The sequence below is a fragment of the Etheostoma spectabile genome, chromosome 21, assembly GCF_008692095.1.
Source record: "Etheostoma spectabile isolate EspeVRDwgs_2016 chromosome 21, UIUC_Espe_1.0, whole genome shotgun sequence".
Lineage (NCBI taxonomy): Eukaryota > Metazoa > Chordata > Actinopteri > Perciformes > Percidae > Etheostoma > Etheostoma spectabile.
The window spans coordinates 3,755,306-3,782,565 of record NC_045753.1 but is presented as its reverse complement, the minus strand read 5'-3'; the positions used below and the strand labels follow the sequence as shown (position 1 = coordinate 3,782,565).

Genomic DNA, 27,260 nt, shown 5'->3' with positions numbered 1-27,260 from the left:
TCATCATCATCACATACCCTTCACCATACCTAGAGATTGGCATGGTTTTATTTCAGTTAGACTAATAGCCGGTTTGATTGGCATTGAGAGATGATTTTATGGAAAGTATCTCATGCCAATCTCTAGGTATGGTGAAGGGTATGTGATGAAGTGTGTGGGGGGGGGGTATTTAAATTCCAAAGGCCAAGGGAACTTTATCAGGATGCATAGTATCCTGATCCATGAAATAACTGGCCTTTAATAATAAAATCTGCCTGCCTCTATGGGAATTTAACATAGGGGGGTGTATACTTATGCCCCCTGTATTTTAACATAGGGGGGTGTATACTTATGCCCCTGTATTTTAACATAGGGGGGTGTATACTTATGCCCCCTGTATTTTAACATAGGGGGGTGTATACTTATGCCCCCTGTATTTTAAGGAAGAACATTTATTTATTTACAATACATTATTCATTCACAAAGAAAATTGGTGTCCTTAAAAGGTTGGATTTTTCCTTTTTTTTTAATTAAGGCATTAAGATCTATATACAAAAGATGATTTTTTTATTCCTGTTTTTAGTCAACTTAAGCATGGGCGTGTAAACTTATGAGCACCACTGTATCTGATTAAACAATGTGGGCTGTGTTTTATATAATATGAACAAATTATATTTCATTTGTTTTGTTTTTTTCAATAAGTGACAGCCCTTGGCTCAACCACTGCCGTATTTACTGAGTTTCTCACTGGACTAAATGGTTTGTTAAATTAGTTTGATAAGTACGGATTAATCTAGGAAGGGCTAAGGAGAAGTAGAAGGGTGTTGTTGTTTTTTTTCGGGGGGGGGGACTGTAGAGAAAGAATGCCATGACGGGGTAATGTGCAGGCCTGTGTAATCGCGTCTTGATACAGTCACGTGAGACGCGTCCCCGGTTTAACGGGATGTGTCTAGAGCCTGAACGCTGCAGAGCCGCTGCTGCTTGCAGCTGGCTCTAGAAAACAGCCCAGCCACAGTGTCTGCATCAGGACTGCCCTTTGTTCTGAGTCAGGAGGCTGCCAATGAGGTCAGAGATTGTCACAAGATGTAGTAATTTGCATACTCGATTGCTGATCCGGGAGCAGCCGTGGTGAAGATGATCCTAGCGGTTTCTGTAAGGGGGCTGAACCGAGTTTAGCCGATCCTCGGCTGAGGCTACGGACTCTCACAAGATAAAGAAACGTGTTGTTTGCAGCTAGACTACAGATATCTACGGAGTACTACAGCTTGTGACAGGAGAACCACTGAGTTTTCACAACAGAGCTTTAGCACATACAAGTTCATGCAAACTGATTTTTTTGGAAAGCACCACACAAAATGTCCATTCCTATGTCCAATGCTTTTTTTTCCCCCCCTCAAATTATTTAGACAATATTGAGTCAAAGATACTAATGGATCATTTTTTGTCTGTTATTTTAACTTGCTAGAAAAAAAAATCTATCTATCTATCTACGCCACACTGCTTCACTAAAAGTGGCAATTTAGAAGCAAATATGACATCATTTAATTTTCTATTTGTGGTTTGAATTCAAGCTCCCGCTCTATGTCCTCATGCTTTGCTTATTTTCTCTTCCTGCAGGTGGTGGTTCACTGCATTGATAGTAATGCATAATACAACACAATGAATAGAAATTATTTTCTATTTATTCTATTATGTTTTTTTTTTAGCCCTAAGATGTCTCAAGAGATCATCACTCAGGGACATAATGCAAGAAACTGTGCTACAGCAGAAATTCCACATTACGACATTTTCTTTTTTTAACCTTTTTTTTTTCCCCCGTAAAGCCGGTTCAATTTCTCCATAAGGTTACGTTTGAGCTACTCTTCATGCAGATTATAAAAGGTCACTCTTTAACATCTTGTATGATTTTTTTTCTTCTTCGGATTGAATTCAAAAGGCTAACTGACTCTTTTCTTTTTAGACGATACATTTTGCTAAACGTGTTGAAGACAAACATAAGCAATAAAAAAAAAAAAATCCGAGGAAAAAGAAATAAAACAGAAGCTATAAAAAAAAAAACAATTTTTAGAGTGGCTAGAAAATCCTCTTTCAACGGGGAAGTAGATATGTTTGACAGACATCATAAGCCTTCTCTCAGTCTACACAACAGCGGTAAGATATTCCACCTGAAACCCATCGGTCAAACCTCATAAATGATATCAAATTATTGGTATGAATACCAATATGTACAGCTAACCTAACCAAATGGAAGTAGATTTGGCACAGCTGTGCCAGAACACCAAAATCCAACGTGAAGTCGAACAAAAAAAAGCCCAAAGGAAGCTGCTTTACAAAAAAAAAACCAATAGAAAAAATAGTCTTTTTAAAGCAAAATAAATCCACTTCTTTTGGATTCAAACGCACACAACACGCACAACACACTCACACTTTTCACATTTTTTTTGTCACAAGTGAAACACTTAAAACCACTGCTTGTCTTGTTTTTTTACTTACAAATTACTTCCTTGAACTCCGTTTTAGTCTTCTCATAAAAAAAAATCCTTTGTCCCTTGGCTTCATTTATAAGTGTACAACAGATACACGCAGTACTCTGCACACTTTTGTCTCTATTTGCCTTTTTTTTTTGCTGAAAGTATTGCTTTAAGAACTACATTTTGGTCTTCTTTTCGGATGGTTTCGCGGACAGAATCTCTATTGGTAGCAATTTTTCCTCTGGGTTTTAACGAAACTGCCATTGAATTCAAAGCGTAAATGGGGCTTTTTGTGGAGTCTTTTGACTCCAGTTCGACCAAAAAAAAACCTACCACATGCAAAATGTACGCATTCTACAAATACTCTCTGTTAAGTCTTTCATGTGCTGTTCCTTTCCCAAGATGTTTATAACAGGATACATGTTAGTACTCATGATCAGTTTGTTATTTTGTTCCATGCATGCACATCTATGTGTTTGGATGAGAGGTATAAAAGTGTGTTTGTGGATCCATGAAGACGTCAACGTTCTGATGCGCTCAGACGCAGATTTCGATGGGCGTGGCCACCAGCATGCGGCCACCCGGGGAACTGTTCTCTCGCGGCATTCGGTCGTAGCTGTTGGTGGAGGACACGGAGCTGTTGGTGGAGACGGACACAAAATGGTGGCCGCCGCCTGGTTCCATCATCCCAGCCTTAGCCCCGCCCCCGCTCCCCCTCTCCACTGCCACCGGAGACATGGGAGAGAGAGGAGATAAAGTCTGCTGTTTCATTTTCTCCACAAGGAGCTCCTCGTCTTCCTCCCCGGATGACGATGACGAGATAGTGCCATCGCCCTCTCCCCGCACCCCTCCTCCTCCTCCTCCTCCTCCACCGCCCACCCTCTCTCCACCACCTCCGCCGTTGCTGTTGCCATTGCCGTTGTTGGTGTTGTTCTCCGCGTCCAGCATCCAAGAGTGGCTGAAGTACCCGAAAACCTCTTTGACGGAGCAGCGGCGGTCCTGCTCCACGGAGAGCAGCCGCCGAAACATGCGGAGCGCCTGCTCGGTGAAGCGTCTCCACTGGGACGGCACCGTGTTTGTCCTCCTCCTCTGCCAGCGGATGAACTCCTGGTAGAAGGAGTCGGAGGGCAGCGCCTTCTCCCAGGGGAAGTTGCCAGTCAGCATGCAGAAGAGCAGCACCCCGAAGGCCCAGACGTCGGTGCTGTAGTCCACGCAGAAACCCTCGTGGCGGGACACGTCACAGAGCTCCGGGGCGGTGTAGGGAATGGTGCCGCTCACCTGCAAGGGGAAACCCAACAAGTCAGCACCATGGTCAAAACAAGACAGAATTCCCGAGATCATAGATTGATACTCACTCTTTTCACAGGTGAGCCGGCTCGGCGGGTCATGCCGAAATCCGACAGCTTAACTTTGCGGCACTCTCGGTCAAAAATGAGGATGTTTTCGGGCTTTATGTCCCTGTGGACCAGCTTCTTACAGTGCAGGTAGTCCAGAGCGATGGCTACTTGGTGCACACAGCGCTTTGCCACCGCCTCAGGAAGACCAACCTGAAGGAACGAGGACGGAGGGAGATCAGATCAATACCTGCGGTAGGGTATATACACCAATAAAACATGCACCACTACTCACTGATCCATCTTACACCAGTTACAACTGTCGACTCCGAGTCAAGTCTTGAGTCTGAGTTGAGTCACCATTACCTGAGTTTGAGTCTGAGTCGAGTCACAAGTCCAAAGAATAGCAACTTGAGTCTGAGTCGAGTCCTAGTCCAAGACTTAAGTACTCTATCACTGCCTGTTACGCATAAAAATAGTCAAAAACTTCCAAGTCCTAGTTCATGAATGCTTGAGTGCCATTTCATAAATCCTAAAGTCTCAGTCGAAATCCAAGTCGTGAGTCCAAGTCCAGAGACTAGCGGCTCGAGATAGACCTGTGTCTGAGGCCAGGACTTGTGTACCCCATTACTGACTCAACTGTGTTGAACCCTTGTGTTGTCTTCCCGTCAACCATGAAAAAAAGTTGTTTTTTTAATGTTGACATTTTTAGCTTATTTCGAAGGCCCATTTTTTGTGATGACAACATGAAGGTTAAACTTCTTAAGAACTTGTCGAGACAGATATTTTCGCTTAAGTCCTTAACCCAAAAGCAGTGATGCAAAGAAGCAATAACCAGAATAAAAAATCAGATGGTGCACCTGTGGAGGAATGATATCGAAAAGGTCCCCTGCCAGGGCGTACTCCTGTGCGAACACATAGTAGTCGTCTGTCTCAAAAGCGATGCCGAACATGTTGATGATGAACGGGCAGGGGGACAGGTAGAGGGAGATGCTGTACTCCCGCAGGAACGACTTCAGCTTCGTTGTCTTCTTCTTCAGGAACTTCAGTGCCATTTTTGTACCTTATTGGGCAAAGTGGAGAAAAAATAATAGACTTTTGTGTTTTTGTTGCTGCATATTTAAAGCAGCAGGATATTGTTCGTGTGTATGGGTGTGTGTGTGTGTTTCCCCTCACCTCTGATCTTGTGAATGACCAGATCCACCTTGCCGTAGGTGCCCTTGCCCAGCTCCCGGATCACCTCGTAGTACTTGTTCACCTCCAGCCTCTCCAGGTTCTGGGCTGCGATCAGCTGCAGCTCGTCCAGGATGTCCATGTTGGCCCGAGATACCAGCGGTGAAGAACTCATGCTCGGGACTGCTTTGGGGGACGGACCAGGACGAAAAACTGGGAAACAGACGGGCTCAGGTGGGACAGCTAACAGCTGGTGTCACTGTACGGAAATGAGAGAGGACACATTTTTTAATTGACATTATAAATTTAAACCATAAAAATCCTATTATAATTACATCATTTTAAACCATAAACTGAGGATTCTGTGTGTGTGTGTATGTGTGTGTTGGAAACCGGACTTGTTAAATAATTGTCATAACTATTAGCAATCAAAAAATTCATCCAAAAAGTTGCAATCTGCAAAAGATAAATAAAAAGCTAATCACCATATACGTAGTATTCAATGAAATGATTTGATGGAAACTGTATCATATGTTTATCATGTGGAAAAACCATTTTACATCTGAAACTTTTTTGTGGTTTTCCAACATTTCACTTGTAAAATATGATGATAAAGAAATACAGAATACAATTTTTATAACAAAATCTGAGATTTCAGGTATGTTTGATGAGATAACAAGGGCATGTTGAGCCTCGCAAGTCACATTAATTGTCACTGTGTCCAGAGGGTGGAGGGCAGGGAGCTCCATTAGTATCCATTAGTATGGGGGGGGCAGTAGCTCAGTCAGTAGGGAATTGGGTTGGGTTGGGAGACCAGAACCATCGCTGGTTCAAGTCCCCATATGGACCAAAGTATGGTGGTGGATTGGTAGCTGGAGAGGTGCCAGTTCACCTCCTGGGCACTGCCAAGGGGGGGCTCTTGAGCAAGGCACTATAGGCAGCCCCCCCACTCTGACACCTCTCCATTTAGTGCATGTATAGAACCTGAGCCTGTGTGTAATAACTACAGAGTGTAATAGTGTAATTTTAATAAAGTGTGTGTTGGTTTTTAAGGCCGGCGATGGATGACGATGTTGCAGCTCAGCGTCTGCTCTGCTGCTCTGATCTGCAGTGTGATAGTCAATGAAAATGCTTATCATCTGCAGTGAAGGCTGAAGTAATTCTAAATGCTGCTCGCCAAGGGGAATGCTAGAGCTGAGCTGTGAGCTCTCTCAAACACACACACACACACACACACACACACACACACACACACACACACACACACACACACACACACACACACACACACACACACAGCAAATAAATGTCCTTTTTTTGCAAATCCATTGTTTGCTGCAGTGTGATTATTCACTCTATAGATCCAAGCACATGTGGAAAAAATTTACGACTTTGCACACGCACGCACGCACGCACGCAAGCACGCACGCACGCACGCTCCACACACTAAGGTTGGGGGGCTTTACGCAGTAAGAAAACAGCAACGGTATCAGTTTCAATACTGTCATTTAAAAAAAATGCAATGCACCTATGTAGGAGACAAGGATTAAATATTAAATATAATTAATTTAATGCCTAAAAACGCTTATGTTTTGTTTGTCATCACGTGACAGTGTGGAGGAGAAAGAGAGCGAGGGGGGGGGAAGAGATGGCAAGTCGTGCACCGAGGGACCTGGTCTCAAAGAAGAACTGGACTTCCGGGTTCCGACCTAATGAGAAGGGAGAGGTGTTGGTAGATTCTTCTATGGGTTGAACAGCTGCCATGACCTGCTTCATCACATGTTAAGTCACCAGCTATGTAATCTCCATCTGTTATTGTACTAGTATAGGGGGGGAACGCTTTGGCTTGCTTGTGTTAAACCAATCACAGCTGTCTTGGGCAGCCCCCCCAGCAATAATGTCCTGGCAAAATAGATAGGGACGATAGAAGGAGGGGAGGAGAATTCTGTCTAAAATAGGCATCGGAAGGCTTAGACCAATAGTCTACACGGTGAGTCAGACTACCAACGACGTGTCACACACACACACCACACACACACACACACACACACACACACACACACACACACACACACACACACACACGTCATCCCCGTCACAGGCCTCTGAAAAGGGGCTGACACCAGCAGGTGAGGCGAGATGAGTCAGTTTGGGTGATGAATGGCAGCGGAGAGAGGATGTACTGTACCGCTCTCCCTCGCTTAAGTAAAAGCTCTCGGATACGTGATAAACACACACACACACACACACACACACACACACACACACACAGGGGGGGAAGCCAGGCAGTTGAAGACAGAGAAGGCCGTTATTTTCTGTCCAGGATAAGAAGCGCTTAGTACTGTGGCACTTCTGATCCCGAGTCTCACACATGGAACGTGTGTGTGTGTGTGTGTGTGTGTGTGTGTGTGTGTGTGTGTGTGTGTGTGTGTGTGTGTGTGTGTTGGTTCTGCAGAGGAATACAGTTGAAACAGCAATGCTGAAAATCTTGTTTGACTTCATGCTCGTGTTTCTAAATCATTTCTATAACTTAGCTTATTGTCGAGGCAACTGTGAAACCTCAAAGTTAATATTTGCTCAGGTTTCCTTTACATTTATTCATCTGCACTTAAATGAATGCTAATGTAGCTACATTGGGCTAACAAGTTTTCCATAACTATTTTAAAAGGTGATAATGTCAGTGGTGTACTTCCCGCTGGGTTTGGAGTTCCAAGGCCACCAATTTACAGTATATTAAAACTAATAATTAGCCTCCATATCAAAAGGTAAAATGAATCAACAACAATTTTGATAATAAAATATTTTTTTTAATTATTCATCAAGCAAAAATTCCAAGCACATGCTGGCTCCAGAAACCTTTATGTCTTACTGCTGTTTATTTTATTATAAAATGTATATTATGGAGTTTTGGACACAATCTTGTGATGTTAACTTGTGTCATGGTCAATTGTGATCAGCAATTTCCACTAGTGTCGGATATTTTTAAGACTAAACAATTACAACCGATTATTCCAAAAATCTATCAACAGATGAACTGATGATGAAAATAAATGGTGCAACTCTAGTAATGATTTAAAAAATTATCCAAAAAATGCATGTGGTAGTGATTTGCTTGCAGCTTTAAACTAACCATTCTATAAAAATCCTATTTTCCTCCTCAGGAACCTGCACCTGTACACTCCCACAGGCCTTCAAATGCAACATACTAAAACGGACACAAAATTCCTGTGAAGTGACCGCAAATCCAGCCCCCCCCACCTCTTCCCGCCTCCTCGCTCAACACTGACACTCTGCGACCAGGGACTGCAGCCGGCTAACCCAGACTGCTTATGCAACCAGCAAGACCAGGCGAGGAACACGGCCACATCCACCCCCGCTGACGAAGCAACGCCGCCCCGGAACAATTAGAGCCAACGCCATTTTCACATTTTTTCTACGACCTTTCAGTTTTCCGAGCCCCAAACAAACACAGCTCAACACAGACATTGAGCCGATAAATGTAACGTCCACAAAGGAATTGTCTTTGGTTTACAAAAAGGCAGCAAGACCAGAAATGACTGACTGCACACACACATTCTCAAAGTGGTTGTGTGTGACAAGGCATGGACAGGGAATGGTGTATTGGAGAGAAAATAATGAGAAAGGAGAGAGAGGTAGGCACACAATGACAACGACTGTTGAGTAGCAAAGTACCAGCAAGCGAGTGTGTGTGTGTGTGTGTTCCAATATCTCGGCTCCACTAGCCAACACCCCCCTACTGACATGATTTTTGACCTCATTTACAGCTTTATCTAAAGGTTAGAAAAATAAGTATTCAGAACTCCTCTTTCTGTAACTGACCCCCGACCCCTGACCCACGACCCCTGACCTTATTGTAATTAGAACTCTTTCACGGCCTAGAACTACCTTCAAACCTTTCTCATTAACAAGTTCCCAATCCCATATTCTGGCTTTAAAGTTGCCCTCCACCGATTTTATACATGAAAACAGCATATCATCTTCTGTGGCTCTGGAAAATCCCCCCTTATGATGTCATGACGATGTCACCAGAGTTATCTCATTATGGACTTGCGTTACAAACTGAAGGCGTGGATTATGAAAGACCTGGGTGTTTACCGGCATGGAAGGGTCTAACGAAAGATTATATCAAGTCGCAATATGAGAAATATAGGACGGCGCCCACAACGGATTGGATTATGGACACGTCGAAGGGCATTAACCTGCTTATAAAAGATTTAATAGTATTTCTAAAATGTGTGTGTAAAGAATAGTTCTACATTTTGGGAAACAAAGCTTTCGGCATTTGTGCAGACAGTTAGATGAAAAGGTTGATACCACTCATGAATGTACAGGAAATATGAAGCTAAATATGAAGCTAGTGGTAGCAGAAGCTAGGTAGTTACACCGCATATACTACCCAGTCAATGTAGGCGGGACTCTGCGTGTCATAGCAGTGACATCATCTGTGACACAAGATCAGCGACCAACCAGAGGAATGTCTGCTCTTCATCAACTGACCACAGCGTGGCTTTGTGGACTGCCATTTGGAAAAAAAGAATATGGGTAAATAAACCAAACTGCAGTTGCTATTGTAAATGTAAATGCATTTTTACATAGCACAGGAACCATTCACACACTGTGACCGAGGACGGCGTACAAGACGCCGCCTACTCATCAGATAAACACCTACACCCTGATGGCGCAGCATCGGGGATAACTTGAGGTTCAGTGTCTTGCCCAAAGACAATTCAACATAAGACTGCAGGGACAGGGATTGAACTGTCAACCTTCCAATTGGTGGGTGACTACTCTACCACCCAAGCCATAGCTGCCCCATGATTTAAAAACGGTGTTGATGCAGTGGTCATGACCAAAAGGACGAGATCCAGGGTACAAGCGGCCAAAATGGGTTTCCTCAGGAGGGTGGCTGGCGTCTCCCTTAGAGATAGGGTGAGAAGCTCAGTCATCCGAGAGGAGCTCGGAGTAGAGCCGCTGCTCCTTCGCGTCGAAAGGAGCCAGTTGAGGTGGTTCGGGCATCTGGTAAGGATGCCTCCTGGGCGCCTCCCTAGGGAGGTGTTCCAGGCACGTCCAGCTGGGAGGAGGCCTCGGGGGAGACCCAGGACCAGGTGGCGAGATTAAATCTCCAACCTGGCCTGGGAACGCCTCGGGATCCCCCAGTTGGAGCTGGTTGATGTGGCTCGGGAAAGGGAAGTTTGGGGTCCCCTGCTGGAGCTGCTGCCCCCGCGACCCGATACCGGATAAGCGGATGAAGATGGATGGATGGTTGATGCAGTATGTGACCGTTCTCTCTGACCAATAGGGGCGTAGCTCTGTTGGAACCTTGACCAAGGTGGTAAACCAAAAGTACAGGTATCAGGTACTACAGTATCTACAACTTTTGTCAATGGAAAACCAATAAAGCACATTTCAAGTGGAGTTGTATCAAATTAAGCTGTTTGTTTTTGTTTTTCCATTAGCAAAAGTTATCTTTTATTTGTTGTCTTTAACAGTAGGGCTGGTCCAATAATAATCCAATATGATCTATTATTGAGTATCACAAAAAGAACCATATCATGGTTGCAAGAGATTTCTGATTTCTGAGCTAGCTGAAATTAAAAACTAACATAATGAATGAATTATTGATGGTTTTCATTCACAGTTATTAAGAGTTTGCCGTCATAATATAATACAATGTTATAGATATACTGTATATATATTTATTTTATTTCTGGGCGCCTTTCATAGCACTCAAGGACACCTTACAGTTAAAACAAGCAAGAAATACAGTTAAAAGGCAATTATGAATAAATTAAAACAAACATTAAAAAATTGAGATAGAAAATAAAATGAAGCAATCTTTCCATTATTATTATTATTCCCGCCTTTGGGAAAAGGTGATTTTTGATGGAGGTTTAAAAGGTGGGCAGTGACTCTACGGTACGGAGGGATAGCGGGAGGGAGTTCCAAAGGCGAGGACCAGAATGAATGAAGGCTCTAAACCACATTGTGGACAGGAGGTCAGAGTGGAGAAGAAGAATAATAATATGGAGGAAATTAATCTTTAGAAAAACAATAGGGTTCCACAGCCCTGCTGTGTGAACCGCGTAGCCTTGCTACCGTTCCCAGCCCCTCAGGCTTGGACCCCTTAAACCTACAATAACCTGGTTCCATAAGTGTGCCCACCCTTAGACTAATACCTTGTTGAAGCACCTTTTGATTTCTTTACAGCACTCAGTCTTTTTGGGTAGGAGTCTATTAGCTATGACATTTCATCTTGGGCGTCTGTGGCTCAGTGGTAGGGTGGTTGCTTCCCAGTTGAAAGGTTGGTCCTGGCCCTGCAATCCCATGTCAAAGTGTGTCCCTTGGGCAAGACACTGAACCCCAGTGTGAATGTATATCTGATGAGCAGGTGGCACCTTGTACAGTAGTGTAAGAATGTGTGAGGATGGTTCCTGTATGATGTAAGAGTGCTTTGAGTGGTTGTTAAGACTAGAAAAGCGCTATATAAAAGGCAATTTCCAAACGTGGGCCTATAGGCCAAGCCCACTCCAACCAATCGTTACTCCGTTGTAAGGGGTGCCTCAGGGGCCCTAGATGGTACCCATCAAATTTTATAAAAATTCGATGCGCGGTTCATGAGATATAAACTTTTTGTATTTGTAGCGCCCCCTAGTGGCCAACTGTTGTGAAATTTGTTTGCACTCTTCTTTGCAAAAGTGCTCCAAATGTATCATACTGCGAGGACATCTCCTGTGCCAAGCCCTATTAAGATCACCCCACAGATGTTCAGTTGGATTCAGCTCTGGGCTGGGCCATTCCAAAACCTTCATCTTCTTTTAGAGAACCCATGCTTTGGCGGATTTGGATGTGTGCTTTGGATCATTGTCATGCCGAAAGGTGAACTTCCACTCCATCTTTCTAACGGAAGCCAGAAGGTTTTGTGCCAAAGTCGCCTCCACCCTGACTGAAGAAAGCCAGCCCCAAAGCACGATGCTGCCACCACCATGCTTCGCTGTGGGCATGGTGTTCTTTGGCTGATGTGCAACATTGTTTTTGCGCCAAACACACACTCTAAGAAATGTCTGTTAATTAACAGTTACAGACTGTATGTTTTCTAACAAATGTTGTCCATAGAAAGTGATTCCCAGTTGTATTTGTGTTCATTTATATTTCAGAGTGCATTATGGGAACTTCATCTGTGCTCCGGCGACTTTTGGCGGCCCTGGAGGCCATTTCGCCGTCTGCATTTCCCCATAGGTTCCTGGATAATGGAGCGTCAAAAGCCTCAAAAAAGCTTCAAAAGTAGAACAAAAAGCGTTAAAAATGTGTAAAAAAAAGCGCCAAAAAGGAAACAAGAAGCGTTAAAACAAGCGTCCAAACGACTTTATCTGAGAGAATGTGAAATAACATTTGAAATAACAGAAAATGTTCTGATTTTTTTTTACTTCAGGTGCAATTTTTTCTTCAATTTTGGTTTTTAATTACAGTGAATGAGCGGCCGGAACGTTTTTTCTGCTATTTTACGGATTTATTTCTTAGAGTGTATCTTTTGGAATTACGGCCAAAAAGTTCAACCTTGCTTTCATCAGACCAGAACCCATTTTCCCCACATGCTTTTGGGAGACTTGATGTTGGTTTTTGCAGACTTCAGCCAGGCTTGGATGTTTTTCTTTGTAAGAAAAGGCTTGCCACCTTAGCCCAAAGCCCATTGATTTGAAGAATACGGGAGATTGTTGTCACATGGAGCACACAGCCAGTACTTGCCACAAATTCCTCCTTGCTCCTTTAATGTTGCCGTAGGCCTCTTGGAAGCCTCCCTAAACTGTTTTCTTCTCGTCTTGTCATCAATTTTGGAGGGACGTCCTGTTCTTGGTAATGTCTCTGTTGTGCCATATTTTCTCCACTTGATGATGACTATCTTGACTGTGTTCCACGGTATGTTTAAAGCTTTGGAAAGTCTTTTGTACCCTTCTCCTGATCCCTCTGATGGTTTGGAAGCCCTCCGCGGACCATGGCTTTGGCTCTGAGATGAAGAAAATGTCAGGAAAATCCTATTTGAACAGCTGAACTTCATTTGGGATTTACCAGAGTCCCTTTAAATGATGGGAGGTAACTTCTATTTAACATGAGTTTGAATGGGATTGGTTCATTCTGAACACAGCCACAGCCCCAGTTATAAGAGGGTGTGCGCACTCATGCAACCAGGTTATTGTAAGGTTATTTTGTATTTGTCAACCTCGAAGATTTCAGTTTTTTTCCAATTGAATTCTTCCCATTATAGTCACATTAAAAGTGTAAAAAGTTCTGACATGATTTATCATACAGGGTGTGTAGACTCTATATATATCCACTGTACATCAAACATTGTCTCTTTGTCTGTCAGCAACATCAGAACATCTCCCATTTGCCTACCAGGTGAAGTTACCACCGCTGTTAGAACGTCTCTGTGGCCTACATTGGGATCTGTGACTCATCACGCTGGAGTGTGTTTTCCGTGTGTGTGTGTGTGTGTGTGTGTGTGTGTGTGTGTGTGTGTCTGTGTGAGAGAGTGTCTGTCTGCTTTAATGTGCCATCAAGAAGCTTAAACTCACTTTGATCAGCTGTGTCTCGGGCTCACACCAAACACACACACACACACACACACACACACACACACACACACACACACACACACACACACACATAGGGCTCATACAAATACATAAAGAAATTGACTCTAACACTAAATAAGGAACTCACACAAGGTAAATGTGAGGTTTACTCCTACATTAATTGAGAATGTCACTCAGTAGCAAGTTTTCTGGGTGGCAATACTGCAACATAACAGGTGCAAACACGGCCGAGGCCTTTTAATTCAGTTTTTTGGCCCAGCATGCACTGAAACAAGCATGGGGATGAAGGTGGTCCGGATGTAAACATCATGGCCTTCTATTATGTTCAGCTTCCAGCATTTAGCCAGGCTGTGTCACGTTGGTGTTACCCCAGAATGCACTGGCTCTGAGGAAAATCACTGTCATTACCCCCCCCCCACACACACACACACAAACACACACACACACATGCACGAGCTGCTGCAGATACCAAAACAGAGGATGCATGGGGGGGGGGGGGGTTTAGGGAGCGGTGAGAGAGATTGTGTTGTGATCAATAACCACCTTTAAGGAGATTTCTGTATGCTGATGCACAGAATAGGCCTAGTTGATTATAGATACAAGGAAACACAGTGTAATGCAGTTATTTTAAATGTTATTTTTGTAGGCTAATTGCTGTATAATTTGAATTATTATAGTAAGTCAGAGAGATGCGGGGTAGTCAGGGTGCAGGTGAGGATAGATACAAGCGTAAATCCGGGTTGATTTCGCTACTCACCCTTCAATTGGTACCCATATGGAGGCTGTGGAGTCCGCACTGTCGGTCCAACACACGGGGGAGGGGAGGGGGGTGTCTGGGAGCATACTAAGGCCAGGTGAGTTGGGAGAAACGCCCGGTCTCCTGTGAACAGCCTCCGTGCAGCCGTGTGTCGGTGGATGTGGCGCCGAGCATCCTGCAGACTCCTCCGGCTCCGCGTCCTATTGTCTCCGCATCGCTCTGTCCTCCAGGATGGGCGGAGAGGAGAGGAGAGGGGAAGCAGCAGAGGAGGCGAGGAGAAGGGAGAAAAAGCCCCCCCCCCCCCCCTTCTGCTCTGGCCAATCGCAGCGCTGCTCCGCCGGTGGCCGCCGCTGCTCGCTGTCTCCGTACAGACTATGGTGCATTCAGGGGCAGCTGGAAATATCAGAATCAGAATCAGCTTCATTTGCAAGGTAATTTTTCTTTGGAGCATTGTTACTCACACTGTGCTTACACATACAAAACAACTAAAACAAAAATATACACACTAATATACACACAACATATACATACTCTAAACGAAAACAATATAGAGGCGTGAGTGCAATGAAGAGATCAATAAAATGATTTAAATGTGGGGCATAGTGCATAGGATACTGGGATGAATAGTATTATGTTATTGTATTACAATATGAACAGTATGAACAGTATTAAGATATGAATTATGAATTATGTATTAGGAAAATGAGAATGATGAATACATAAAAAAATGATAAGTGAGATGTGAGAATGGGAATGATGAATAATACTAATTAAGTGGAATAATAAGTGGAACCAGTGACCAGGTGCTGTAGAGACAGTGTTACAGGGTTATTGACCAGAACTGAACCTGACACTGTGGGTCAGAAGTCAGCTGTTCATCAGAGTGATGGCTTGTGGGTAGAAACTGTTCCTGAGTCTGTTGGTTTTGGCAGTCTGTTGGTTTTTTTTTTATCAAAGAGATGTAGGGGTTTCAGTTCATTAAATGCAACACTACTACAGGTCTTCATGGCGTTCCTGCCATTATCAACCACAACTGTGTACCATTCAGTCTGTGACCTATTAATCCTCTTATTATGTCATGTGTATTGTGTGTATACATATTTTTCCTAGTATTTCATTTATATTTACATTCTGTGCTGTGTGACTGATTTTGCTGCTGGAACACTGTAATTTCCATTTTTATTGGGGTCAATATCTATCTATCTATCTATCTATCTATCTATCTATCTATCTATCTATCTATCTATCTATCTATCTATCTATCTATCTATTATCTATCTATCTATCTATCTATTTGTCTATCTATCTATTTATATAGCTATATATCTATCTATCTATTGATCTATCTATCTATCTATTGATCTATTGATATACAGTCCCTGACAAAAGTCTTGTCGCTTGTGTGCAAATTGACCTGAAGTGCCGCTGAAATATATTTCTAATCAAGATTTATTTACAAGAAATGGCTCATTTTAATCCCAACAGCTTTTGTAATAATGTTTCAGTGCAAAAAGAAAGTATTCTAATATTCACAGCTTGGTAAAGCCCATTGAGTCAATTTTTGCAAAGACATAAGTGTTGTCTCCTTGTCATATGAGCTTCACCTGGGACTAATAATGGATCAATCAGGTCTCAGGTGTGTATAAAAACAACCCCAGTACACTAGACCTTCACATCAACTGCAACTAGACCTCTGAAAACAGGCCTTCAACCTGAGACTAAGGTTTTGATTATCAAGAGGCTGAAGACCAGATCCACTGCTGATGTGGCAGACACCTTCAATGTGTCTCAGCGTCAAGTACAGAGGATTAAAAAAACATCTGAAGACACTGGAGATGTTTTTGACAAGCCCAGGTCAGGCAGACCCCGCAAGACAACTGCTCGAGAGGACCGTTTGTTGGCTCGAAAATCCAAGGCCAGCCCATTTTCCACTGCAGCAGAGCTCCACGAGACCTGGTCCCCTGAAGTCCCTGTGTCAACCCAGAACAGTTTGTCGGATTCTGTCTCGAAATGGCCTCCATGGTCCAATCAGTGCCCAGAAGCCGGCACTAAACAAAAGACAATTGAAAAAGCGTGTGGCATTTGCCAAGGCCCACAGCCTGCTAAAAGGATGGACGCTGGAGAAGTGGAAGAAAGTGGATTTTTCAGGTGAATCTTCTGTTGAATTACACCACAGTCGCCGCAAATATTGCAGGAGACCTACTGGAGCCCGCATGGATCCAAGATTCACCCAGAAAACAGTGAAGTTCGGTGGCGGAAAAATCCTGGTGTGGGGTTACATCCAGTATGGGGGTGTGCGAGAGATCTGCAGGGTGGAAGGCAACATCAATAGTCTCAAATACCAAGAAATCTTAGCTACCTCTTATATTCCCAACCATAAAAGAAGCCAAATTCTCCAGCAGGATGGTGCTCCATCGCATACTTCCATCTCCACTTCAAAGTTCCTCAAGGCGAAGAAGAACAAGATGCTCCAGGATTGGCCGGCCCAGTCACCAGACATGAACATCATGGAGCATATGTGGGGTAGGATGAAAGAGGAAGCATGGAAGACCAAACCAAAGAATATTGATGAACTCTGGGAGGCAGCAGGACTGCTTTCCTAGCTATTCCTGATGACTTCATCAACACATGGTCTGAATCCTTGCAAAACCGCATGGGTCCAGTCCTTCAAGCTCATGGAAGTCATACAAGATATTACATTTGAATCTCACAGCACCACTATTTAATTTGCTGACATTTTATTTGCAGTAAATTTGTTCAATTTCTGTATAGGCGACAAAACTTTTGTCTTGCCAAAATTTGACCTTTCTGTCTTGTTTAAATAATAAATCTTTTTTTTAGTGAAACTAATTTATTTCAGTGCATTGAACATCATTTGGGAGGGTTTTAGCTTTTCATATGAGCTATTTCTTACACCAATTGATTAATTAAAAGTCAGGTTAATAGCAGGTGTTTCTACAAAATAGATAAGCGACGAGACTTTTGTCAGGGACTGTATTGATCTATCTATCTATCTATCTATCTATTGATCTATTGATATATTGATCTATCTATTGATCTATCTATCTATCTATCTATCTATCTTTCTATCTTACATTTAGGCCTAATTAAACTAATTCATCTACATTTTACAGTAGGTTGCTTGTAGTTCTACTACATTTGTGTTTGTATAGTGCTTTAAGTAGTTAAATAGCCATTTCTGTGTGGTTAAATACTTAAACTACAAACAATTTTGGGCCATGAAAGGAAAGGAATCATTTTAATTTGTATCATACCATTTCTTCTCTACTGTAGCCTTAACTGAACCCCCGATTAAAATCAGACATTAATTCACTTTGATCGTGAAGTAGGCCGACCGGGTTTTGGGGAAAGGACAGTTTCTTTTGTATAGCTGTAGGAAAGATGTAGCCTTCAACATAATCTACCATCCACCTTTAACATTTTGGAATCCAACCCTCCTAACACAATGTTCTTTTCTGAGGAAGAAGCCTATATATATATATATATATATATATAAGTTGTAAATGTATTAAAAGTTGTTGCCTCTATAGTATTTGGCTCGGTTAATCACTTTAACTCATTTTAAACAACATATGACAGTGAAATAAATTCAGACTGGTGATAGACTTCTCTGGCAGAATTCACAACAATTGCAAACTTCCCTGGTAATTAACTCCATTATTCGTTTTTTTTTTTTTTTTTTTTAAGAATTACCATCCATTTTTACCTATCATCTGATTTTGGATTGTTTTGTTTGCTGCTTTTTATAATGTTGTCTTGCCTGGCCTTGTTAGCAGGCGCCCAGAGAGGTTTACTCCTTGATGCGGCGGACGCAGGTTTGACTCCGATCTGCGGCCCTATGTCATTCCTCTTTTCTCTCCCCTTACTTGTCTTCAGCTGTCCTGTGTAAATTAAAGTCTAAAATGCCCAAAAATAATCTTTAAAAAAAGAAAAAAAAAGGTTTCTAACATTAATGCTAGTTGCCTGCTGAAACAAATGTTAAAGAAAACAACACAGTTATGTTAATAATCAAATTAAATCTGGTGCATACCTCCAAAAACCCCTTCTTGACTCTGAAGCTGGAGTTTACAAGCAATACCTGAATGCCTCATAAATCAAGCACAGAAGTAGCCTCTATCCAGTGCAAGAGGAGTCCCATATCTAATACATACATTTTTTTGTGTGTGAAAATACAAATATTATCTGGTAGTCGTCTCTGTTCTGTCTCATGACCTCGGCATCTGTATCTCTAACAAAATTGGAACAATATTCAACTCTGTGGTCCACAGCACTGCAGCAAGTTAACAGTGATACCTTGATGTTCATTTTCTCTATTGAGACATCATTTTTTACTAGTCCTATGTAAGATACTGCACTGCTTTTTCATGAGCTTTACTCTTAATACCCTTTTTCCTGATCAGAAATATATTGCAATTGGCTTATTTAGTACTATTTTGTCTCTCAGTGGTGCATTACCCTTGACTGGTTCTTTGTATAAAACAGCCCTCTGATTACCAAGAGGTTGCATCACAGGATGAAAATAGGGAGGTGCTGTCCCCAGAGGCGGCTTCTGATCTCTCCACCAACACTCATCACATGGGTAATAAGTGTCCTGTTTTGCAAGGATTATCGTTCTACAGCAAGTACATAGACTCTAATAGTGTAGTTCACTTACCACCGTAGGACAGAAAAATAAGAAGCAGGACAGTTAAGGTTTTTGTTTTTGTTACACAGTATGATGGATTACTTTCTCTGCATTGTTACCACTCGACAGTCTGTCTTTTTTCGTTATTTCAGATTGTTCTTGACATGGACAGGATGTCAAATGGACCTTTCTCTGAATTGTATCAGTGAGCCTTGCAAGTGATTAAATATGAGTTGCTATGTGAGCATTATATAGATGTGTGTCTGCACTATCAAAAGTAGTTTGCTCACTGTGACAGTGTAATTACCAGGGATGGGAGCCTGTGGAGGACCTGTCCAATTCAGCTCTGCTTCCAGATTATTTAACTTGACCCTCAGTTATAATCACTTTATCAGTCAGTGAAGGTGACAGAATCCCTCATTACCAATAATGCCTCAAATGGTCTGGAAGCTAATTTAATAAATAAAAACAGGCTAAGTGTGTCACTGCCGTGAGTCAAATTCCTTCAGTCATTCAGCTGACAGAAAAAGTATTTTATTTCAAAGGAATGCTAGAGTAAAGGTCAGGTAGGGGGAATAAAAAAATAAAAACATTCAGTTTGTCCACTGACCACTTAAAAAACACTAAAATGGTACACATACCAGAAAACACACAGCTTTGTGCAGCTATAAAATTACGTTTGACAGGGAAATGGAAAAGGAATGTGCATTTTTTTGTCATTAGCAGGCAAAATAACTCAGGAAAAAAAACATACACTCATAGGTATCATAGGCACATTAAAACAACTAAAACCAGTGTAGTTAGGATATACTTAAAAAGGCCTGAGATGCTTTTAGAATACACATGTTGGCCTGTCATTGTGGTGTGAGTTACTACAGTGCAAAAATCTCCAAAAATGTACAAAGGCCTTATACAAACAGATAAAGTGCCAGGTTTTTGGTGTGGAGATGCTGCGCGAGGTTCTTAATGCGACACAGGCGGACGTTCTGGGCATCTCCGGCTCTGTACACTCGGAATATGTGATAGCGCTCCTTCTCTTTCAGTGCAAAGTCCAGCTCGTTGGCAGAGAGATGGATGAATGACTTCTCTTTCTTTATAGTGGATTTCACTTCCACGTACACCACCGTTGGCTCTCCCGCGGGTCCAAAAGTGAGCTTAAAGTCGTAGGGCTGGCCGCTCTCTCCGCTCTGGTTGCACCACAGGATGTCTGTGGGGCGCCCGGGGTCGCGACCGTCTCTCCAGTGGCACAGGAAAGTGTTGACCAGCTGCTCCCCCCACTCCCCGATCACCAACATGTCCACGTGGTCATCTGAGAACACCACCTACGCAAAGCAGAGCACAATTTAGAAAATCCTGCTAATGCTCAACCTCTGAGAAACCATCACATTTAGCGAATATACTGACGGTGGTAGGTCTCTGGCAGGTGAGCTCCATGTCCTCCAGGGTGGGTTGTGAAGGCGGGACTTGGTTCCAGAGAGGGAAATGCAGACTCAGGGGAGGACGCTGAGTCTCTGAAGCCCCCTGAAACGTACTGGGAAGCACCACAGCCTCAGGGATGACACTGATAGAGAGACAAAGGATCAGTTTAGAGAGGAAAAGAAGGTAGTGGGATTTGGGATTATGTATTGAGCAACAGTAAAAATCAACATTAGTGTTCTACATAAATGTTTCAGATTGTTCTGGGTGAGGTGTAGACGCCTACAGGCTGTTTGGAGCGGGTTGCTCGCTGGCTGTCTCAGCAGAATGGGCATCTGGAGGACTCGGTGTTGACGTGAAGGCTGTGAGGCTTCCCTCTCCATTCTCAGCTCTGTCAGACTGTGTGGTCTCACTCTGCTGACTGCACTCTGTCAGCGACGGACAAGACCATACAGTTACAAAACGTAACAACGGATTTTCTTTGTACACAGAATTAAGCCACTACGTGCAGATTTGGTGTGATTATAGCATCTTTCTTTCACCTTCATACATTACTAACCATAAACTGTAACAAGTAATAGCAAGTAGTTCTACATTAACCAGTTTTGTGCAGGGTGACAAACTTTCGAATATGTAAAACTTATGGAGCAAAATCACCATTACATGCAGCAATTTATTTTTGGGCCACTTGAAGATTATGTGGGCCTGAAAACAAAACAATCAGCTAAAAGAGGCTAAAGCGATAGCTGACAGGAACTGCATAGTTAGTTCTCTGTGGGTTTATCACTCAGACATGTGATTGGCAAAGGTCCTGAAAGCAGTCCAGTATATGGAGATGCTGCACCCACCTACGCCACGCACAAAATAAGGCTCCAGCAGTGAGCTGCGCTGCTTGGACCCCCTAATTACAGGATTTTTCAAGTAACTCTAAACTAGTAGAAGACACAAGTTTGTTAAATGTGTAACCTGGAGGCCGCGGTGAGGGGCTAGGTTGGCCCGGAGAGCTGAGGACTCTCTGAAGACCGGACTGATCTGTAGGTCTGCTGCTGGCCCTGAGTGGCTGGTTTCCGTCGTAGCTGCTAATGGGGCTGGGGCTGGGGCTTTGGGGGACGACATGGCTGCTTCCTCTGGCAGCGCCGTCATTTTCTGGTTCTCTGTCTTTAGGCCCAGCTGGAGGTGGCCACATTTTCATGACCGCTTCTACCGCACCGCTATCCGCCTGACCTGTTGGCACATAAAGGTCGTGCAAATGGAACACTGTAGTTTCGCATTGTGAAGAAATGACAATGCTGAAACAACCATTTTCTTCTCAATGTACCTGTGCGACTGGCTCCTGTATTCAGTATAGATGCTCGAGGAGGCCAGCAAACCAGCGTCTGTTCCCCATCCTCTTGAGCGGAGCGAGAAGGCTCCTCTGGGGCGCTGAGGGAGGAGTAGCTCCTTGATGGCACTGACACACAACATTTTCAAGGAGTTAAAACCAAAGCAGAAAAAGATTGGATGCAACTTGCAAACCACGATTCCTGGTTCAGTGCTGTTGTGCCATAACAGGTCTGTAATGAATCTTTTGATCATGTTAATCCCTGTATGTGTGTGAGAGAAAGCGAGTGTGTGTGTGTGTGTGTGTGTTCTTTGCTGCAGTGAGAGATCTGCTCCTCGCGCTCTATGAGCCCTGGCAACAGCTGCTCTTTAATGTCGCCGCACACAACGGTGAACAAACTTAATTAGCATATGTGTGAAACACACCAGTTATCTATGTGTGTATGTGTGTGCGTTTAAAGTGTTAAAGGGTTTCCGCAAGGCTGAGACTGAGAAAAAAGCATACTGAATATGTTATAAAATGATAATGGAAATCGGGGCAAGCATCATAGAGAGGATTGTAGAAACCGCAGATGTAAGATGTCACTAACACAGACTGAGAGAACGCAGCAGTGTTGTTGGAATTCATCTCATGCTCCAGTTACAGCACCGCTACACGCTGATGCTCAGCATCAAACTGGGACTCTTTCACACATCTGCAGATGTGCATGTTCCAGTCTATTTTCTTAACATTGTGTAGACTTTAACAATCGTCAAGGACGTGGTATTGGGCATGGTGGAAATCCATCAAAAACAATAACAGCCTGATAGTTAGTTATGATGGATATTTCTGCTTCTGATTACTACTGAAGAATCTTTAACAACTCCCAAATGTACAACTTCCTTCCTTGCGCACCAAAGACATATTAATCCGCTGCTGAAAATAGTCCCAAACAAATGCACTATTTCTTCCTGTTTGAGTTAGGTTTACTAAATCCTATAGTGCTGCAGCTTGTTAAGGAAATTACCGAGCATGGTTTTAAAAGATTTATGCCTTCAGATGAAACAAACGGACGGGTTAGAGAGGTCGCAAAATAGAGAGACGGACAAAACGTTTTTTTCTTCATGCAATTTGTTAATAGGAGGAAAAATACAGAATATCACCTAGGGCTGGGTATGGTTTGATTTTTTGCTGATACAGGTGCTAAAAGGATACTTTTAAAACGGTGCCGGTGCCTAAACGGTTTTTGGACCAATACTTTAAAAAAGTTAAGAAAAAGAAGAGCACCAAATTGCAAAAAAAGGCCATATGGTCCAAATTAAATGAATTATTAAAATGAAATGAGTTACTAATGTGACGTAATAACAACTTATTGCTGCAGACAAAAACAACCACCAAAAGAGAAAAGGGTACTTTACACTGACTTTCAATGTACCACGAGGCTCTGTGTAGTGACACAGCAGCAGCAGACTGTTACGTCCCGGTGTTGGAATCCTCTACAGTGAAATACAGTCACACTTTACACAGTTTAATGTTAGCGGTCAGCATTTTAACTGTGTTTAATCCAGCTGCTAGCTAATGGTGGGCTAATGTTACCTGCTGCCAAGTGTAACGTCAACTATCGTCACATGCAGCGATGCTTCTGTTTTCGTTAGCGTCCGTTTGGGAACATTAGAGAGCAGCGCAGGCATTTCAGTGCCGCTGAAATGAGGCACCAAATTCTGCGATGCTATTCTGTCCGGTAAGTACTGGTGCCTCAGGTACCCGACCCTAAAAACACTTTCCTTTAACTGGTTTTGTGGGGAAAGGCTTTAAGTAAGACTATGTGACTATAGCTGAAAAGTGGCAATTGCAGGATATACAGTGAATTACAGTAAAAACACAATATTCCTCCATTTTCTATAATTTGTTGGAGCCTGTAAAAAAAAAAAAAAAACACATTTTCAATAGACGATTGGAACGAGACCACCAGAAGGTAACAAGTTTTCTAGTGAGCCGCGGTTTTAGTTTCTTCTTTTGCCACTCAATTGTGGATAACATGTGTGACACTGTATTTTGACAGTGACAGCGCTTATGAATTCAACTTGTCAATTTAATAAAATAATCTATTTCTTTTGTCAAAAGTTCCGTTGTCTTGCTGTAAGCAGTGATGGCTAGCTTCTAGGAACTTTGTGTATGCGCCCTCCTTACCTCTCTCTAGGTTAATCTCTGGTTTGGGGGGCTCTGGGACCTCCCACAGCTCCTCCTCACTGGGCAGCTCTCTGATGTCCTCCTTACCTAAGAATCTCTTTAGAGATCCTTGGTCCTGCACACACAAACCGAGTAAATCACTGTGGTGAGATTATGCAATGTTGAATAATGATGTAGATTATATTAAAGACATTCTTAATGCCTTTCGAGAAAAGTGAATTTATACTATTGAGTCTATAAAACATCACATTTTTATAGTGAATTTAAGTACTACATACAGAAACTGAGGATTGACATGCTAGTCTGATCCAGTTGGGATTCACAAAAAGAACTTCAGAAAACCAGAGATGTGTAGGTTTGAGTGTGAAAAATTCAACGGTTGGTATGGGAGATGATGAACAGATCAATTCCAACAAAAATTCAATTTTATTTACTTTGTCTAATGCAGACATAGAACCTAATCAATTTCTTATTTAGATGTCAATACTATTTATACAATGCAGCCCAGTTCTGCTGCACGTCTCAAAGAAAACCACACTAAATAATATATTCAACAGAGGAGGATCAAAGTTTAGGCCTGATGTGAGCCTTGTTAAACTTTTACCTCTGACTTGGCAGAGTCTCTGCTGCAGCATTGCTGCTGCGTCACTTACACTGAGAGAGGTTATCAGGCCGCTCAGGAAGTGCATCAACTCCTTCCTGTGGCTGCTCTCTGTGCAGAACAGTTTCACCAGCTCCCTGGAACACACGCATAGATCCAATCAGGATTACGAGACCAGCAAGATAGCAAGGTAAGCTGTGTGGACACACAGATTCAAACGCACACATAAAATACACAGGCGCATCAAAACTGTCAATCAGGGTTTCCCTTGTTATGTCCACAACTCAAATATATTTAGGTAACGGTCATAGAGGAATCCAGAAACCAGAAAATATTCACATTTATGAAAGCTGGAATCAAAACAATTGGTATCACTTTCTGGAATGAATCTATTATCAAAACAGTTGGCAACGATTTAATAATAAGTTTAATTTAATATAAAAAATAGTTAACTAATCAATTAATTGATCATTTGCAGCTCCAAGCCATATACGTTATGAGAGTATTATAATGCATAACTGAAGAAACTGACAGATTACATTTCGCTAAAATAGCTTTATTTATATGATTTCACTTGACAAAAAAAATTAATTGATTGGTTGGTTGACTGATAAGACTAGGTACCATTAAATCTCTCAAGATAACTAAACCTTACTAATACATCATATTTGACGATACAAGTTATTACAAATTGTATGCAAAGTAATATAAGACCTGGGACTCTAAGACCAGCACCTAATGAATCAGGTACAACAACCTGCAAATATACATAATTGAATGATGAGTAAAAATTCAAGTATTTAATGTGGTCACATCTGGCTTAATAAGGTCAGTTTCAAAATATATCATATAAGATAAGAATCAGCATCTCCACTGCATCCACCCGAATTCTTTCGATACCAGAGTTTTGGTCCTGATGCTAAAACCTGTTTAATTCTAAGTTATACACAATCATATTCATCTACCTTTGACATACATTTTTAAGCACTGCTCTGCTGCTCTAACCGAGTTCTCAGGTAGGATTGTGTTAAAGCATTGTGGGAAAAGGTGCGTCTTACTTTTCTGGATTTATTGGAGATTAAAAAAGATGAAGATGATGTTCTTGTTTTTTGACCAACACATGTAGGTATCAGGACTGAACCCAAATATTCAGATATCCGTTTTTCATTTTTTTTTCTTCTTTTTTGACTCAGTAGAATTACATAATTCTAATTTTAGGGTAAGTGTTTTAATTTCAACTCAGTTTGAGTCTTTATTTTGTTTTGCTGTCATTTACAGCCGTGGTTCTCTTTTCTTCTTGGATCCCTGTGTTTCACAGAGATCACACACACAAACAATTGGTGCGGTGCAGAGAGAAAGCTGCAGTCACAACTCTGGAGTTGGCTAACTTGTTGCTCTCGCTACCAATATTAGCTGCTTTGTTTCATTTAAAAATGACAGGTTGAAAAGAGCGTGCATGCAAAGTTCACCTCGGTGTTCTGTCTTAATTAAGCTATGAGCAGAGGAAAAGTCCTGCTAGCCGCTAGGCTAATTTATGCCGTGTAAACACTGGAATTGTGCTATGCCATCCAAAAACCATCCATAAACAGAGACATGTCCGGCTGAGTCGAGTCCTATGTGTAGACGTCTATAGGGTTCTACTTTAGCAGCCAGGTGTAATTATCAGGCAATTAAATGACGGTAAACAAACAACTGTGCGTTAAAAAATGGTATTCATGACAATGAGAGTTGGAATATACATCACACACAAACCTGCAGATGTCCAGCTTGGCCGAGAGGTGATCTTTCTGGATGTAGAGCTCCTTCTCGTCCTTCAGCAGACAAATAACATCCTGCACCTCCACCACCCCATCCTCACTGTCAGACACATCCAGCTGGTAGCGAATGTACAGCTTGCCTACCTGTAAACAAGTATGTAGGAAAGAGAAAGTTCCTGCTGTTGAAAGGGCCTTAATGATAAGTGTATTTCCTTTAGATGGGTATGATTATTGGAAATTCTCCCATACTCGGTCCATTTATGTCTTTAGTAAACTAACCAAAAAGGAACTACCTTGAGGTTTTAAACTACTTCAAACCAACTTTGTGGGTGTAACTTTCTGACCTGTAAGAAGCTCAGTCGCTTGATTTTCTCTCTAATGTTGTTGTTAATCAGCTCTGAGTAGACTTCAGCCAGCTCATCGTGGTGGTACAGGAACCTCTGGATGTAGGGTATCACAGAGTGAACCATAGCCTGCATGGACGGACAGGGTCTGAGGTTCTGAGTCTGAGGTTCAGTCTGGACACACTGGGACAGCTGACGGATCCCACAGATCTCCAGAAACAAAGATCGGTCCGCATCGTTGAAGGCAAGTACGGTGTTAGCTCGTTCTCCCGGCCCTGTCTGAACTGGCAGGCAAACGTACAACAACATTCTGAATTTCCATTTCAACCTGGGTGTAGTTATGGACATACTTCCTACTGGGCATGGTGAAAAGTAATCAAGTATAAATCTAACATTGATAAGTATATGTAAAAAATTAAAATTGTGTTGCAGCAGCGTACCAAACTTCCCTGTCCTGCTCTTGGGAGCCATCCTTTTCTCTGCTGGAGGCAGGTTGAGCAGACAGATCTGCTTGTGTGGTTTAAAGATCTTTTCCAACTCCTTGTTGTCAGCAATCATGGGTTTGCGTGCAAGACTCACCCAGTTATCCTTGGTGGGGAAGACCCTCTTATTAGACACCATACCTGAACATAAGGCAAAAGGACAGCCTGTGTAAGTTGAAGGCTTTTAGTATTTTTCCCC

At 42.5% G+C, this 27,260-nt stretch overlaps 2 protein-coding genes across 5 annotated transcripts in view; both read right to left on the bottom strand.

Annotated features, from left to right (window-relative positions):
* Positions 1-1,368: 1,368 nt before the first annotated feature.
* On the bottom strand, positions 1,369-14,602 carry bsk146 (brain specific kinase 146). The gene is made up of 5 exons (XM_032502329.1): positions 14,327-14,602; positions 4,961-5,216; positions 4,645-4,847; positions 3,806-3,997; positions 1,369-3,728 (listed from the first exon to the last, which is right to left on the bottom strand). The coding sequence occupies exons 2-5, from the start codon at positions 5,130-5,132 to the stop codon at positions 2,988-2,990; spliced, it is 1,308 nt and encodes a 435-aa protein (XP_032358220.1). The 5' UTR covers positions 5,133-5,216; positions 14,327-14,602; the 3' UTR covers positions 1,369-2,987.
* wu:fj29h11 (protein NO VEIN) overlaps positions 11,550-27,260 on the bottom strand; it is a 54,462-nt gene continuing 38,751 nt past the window's right edge. For 3 of the 4 annotated variants that reach the window (XM_032502310.1, XM_032502312.1, XM_032502311.1), the window contains 10 exons: positions 27,020-27,202; positions 26,580-26,863; positions 26,231-26,379; positions 24,531-24,615; positions 23,878-23,992; positions 21,706-21,837; positions 21,354-21,611; positions 20,674-20,815; positions 20,376-20,532; positions 19,685-20,293 (listed from right to left, as the gene is read on the bottom strand). In XM_032502310.1, the coding sequence (XP_032358201.1) occupies positions 19,880-20,293; positions 20,376-20,532; positions 20,674-20,815; positions 21,354-21,611; positions 21,706-21,837; positions 23,878-23,992; positions 24,531-24,615; positions 26,231-26,379; positions 26,580-26,863; positions 27,020-27,202 (1,919 nt within the window). In that variant the 3' untranslated portion in view covers positions 19,685-19,879. Of the gene's footprint in view, positions 11,661-19,684; positions 20,294-20,375; positions 20,533-20,673; positions 20,816-21,353; positions 21,612-21,705; positions 21,838-23,877; positions 23,993-24,530; positions 24,616-26,230; positions 26,380-26,579; positions 26,864-27,019; positions 27,203-27,260 lie in introns of those variants that run through there. The other variant, XM_032502313.1, reaches the window with a different exon arrangement.

Coding starts and splice junctions, on each gene's coding strand:
- bsk146 (XM_032502329.1), bottom strand. CDS start 5,132: ATGAGTTCTTCACCGCTGGTATCTCGGGCCAACATGGACATCCTGGAC. Junction 4,848..4,960: donor GGTCATTCACAAGATCAGAG/GTGAGGGGAAAC, acceptor TTGCCCAATAAG/GTACAAAAATGGCACTGAAG. Junction 3,998..4,644: donor TCGATATCATTCCTCCACAG/GTGCACCATCTG, acceptor TCGTTCCTTCAG/GTTGGTCTTCCTGAGGCGGT.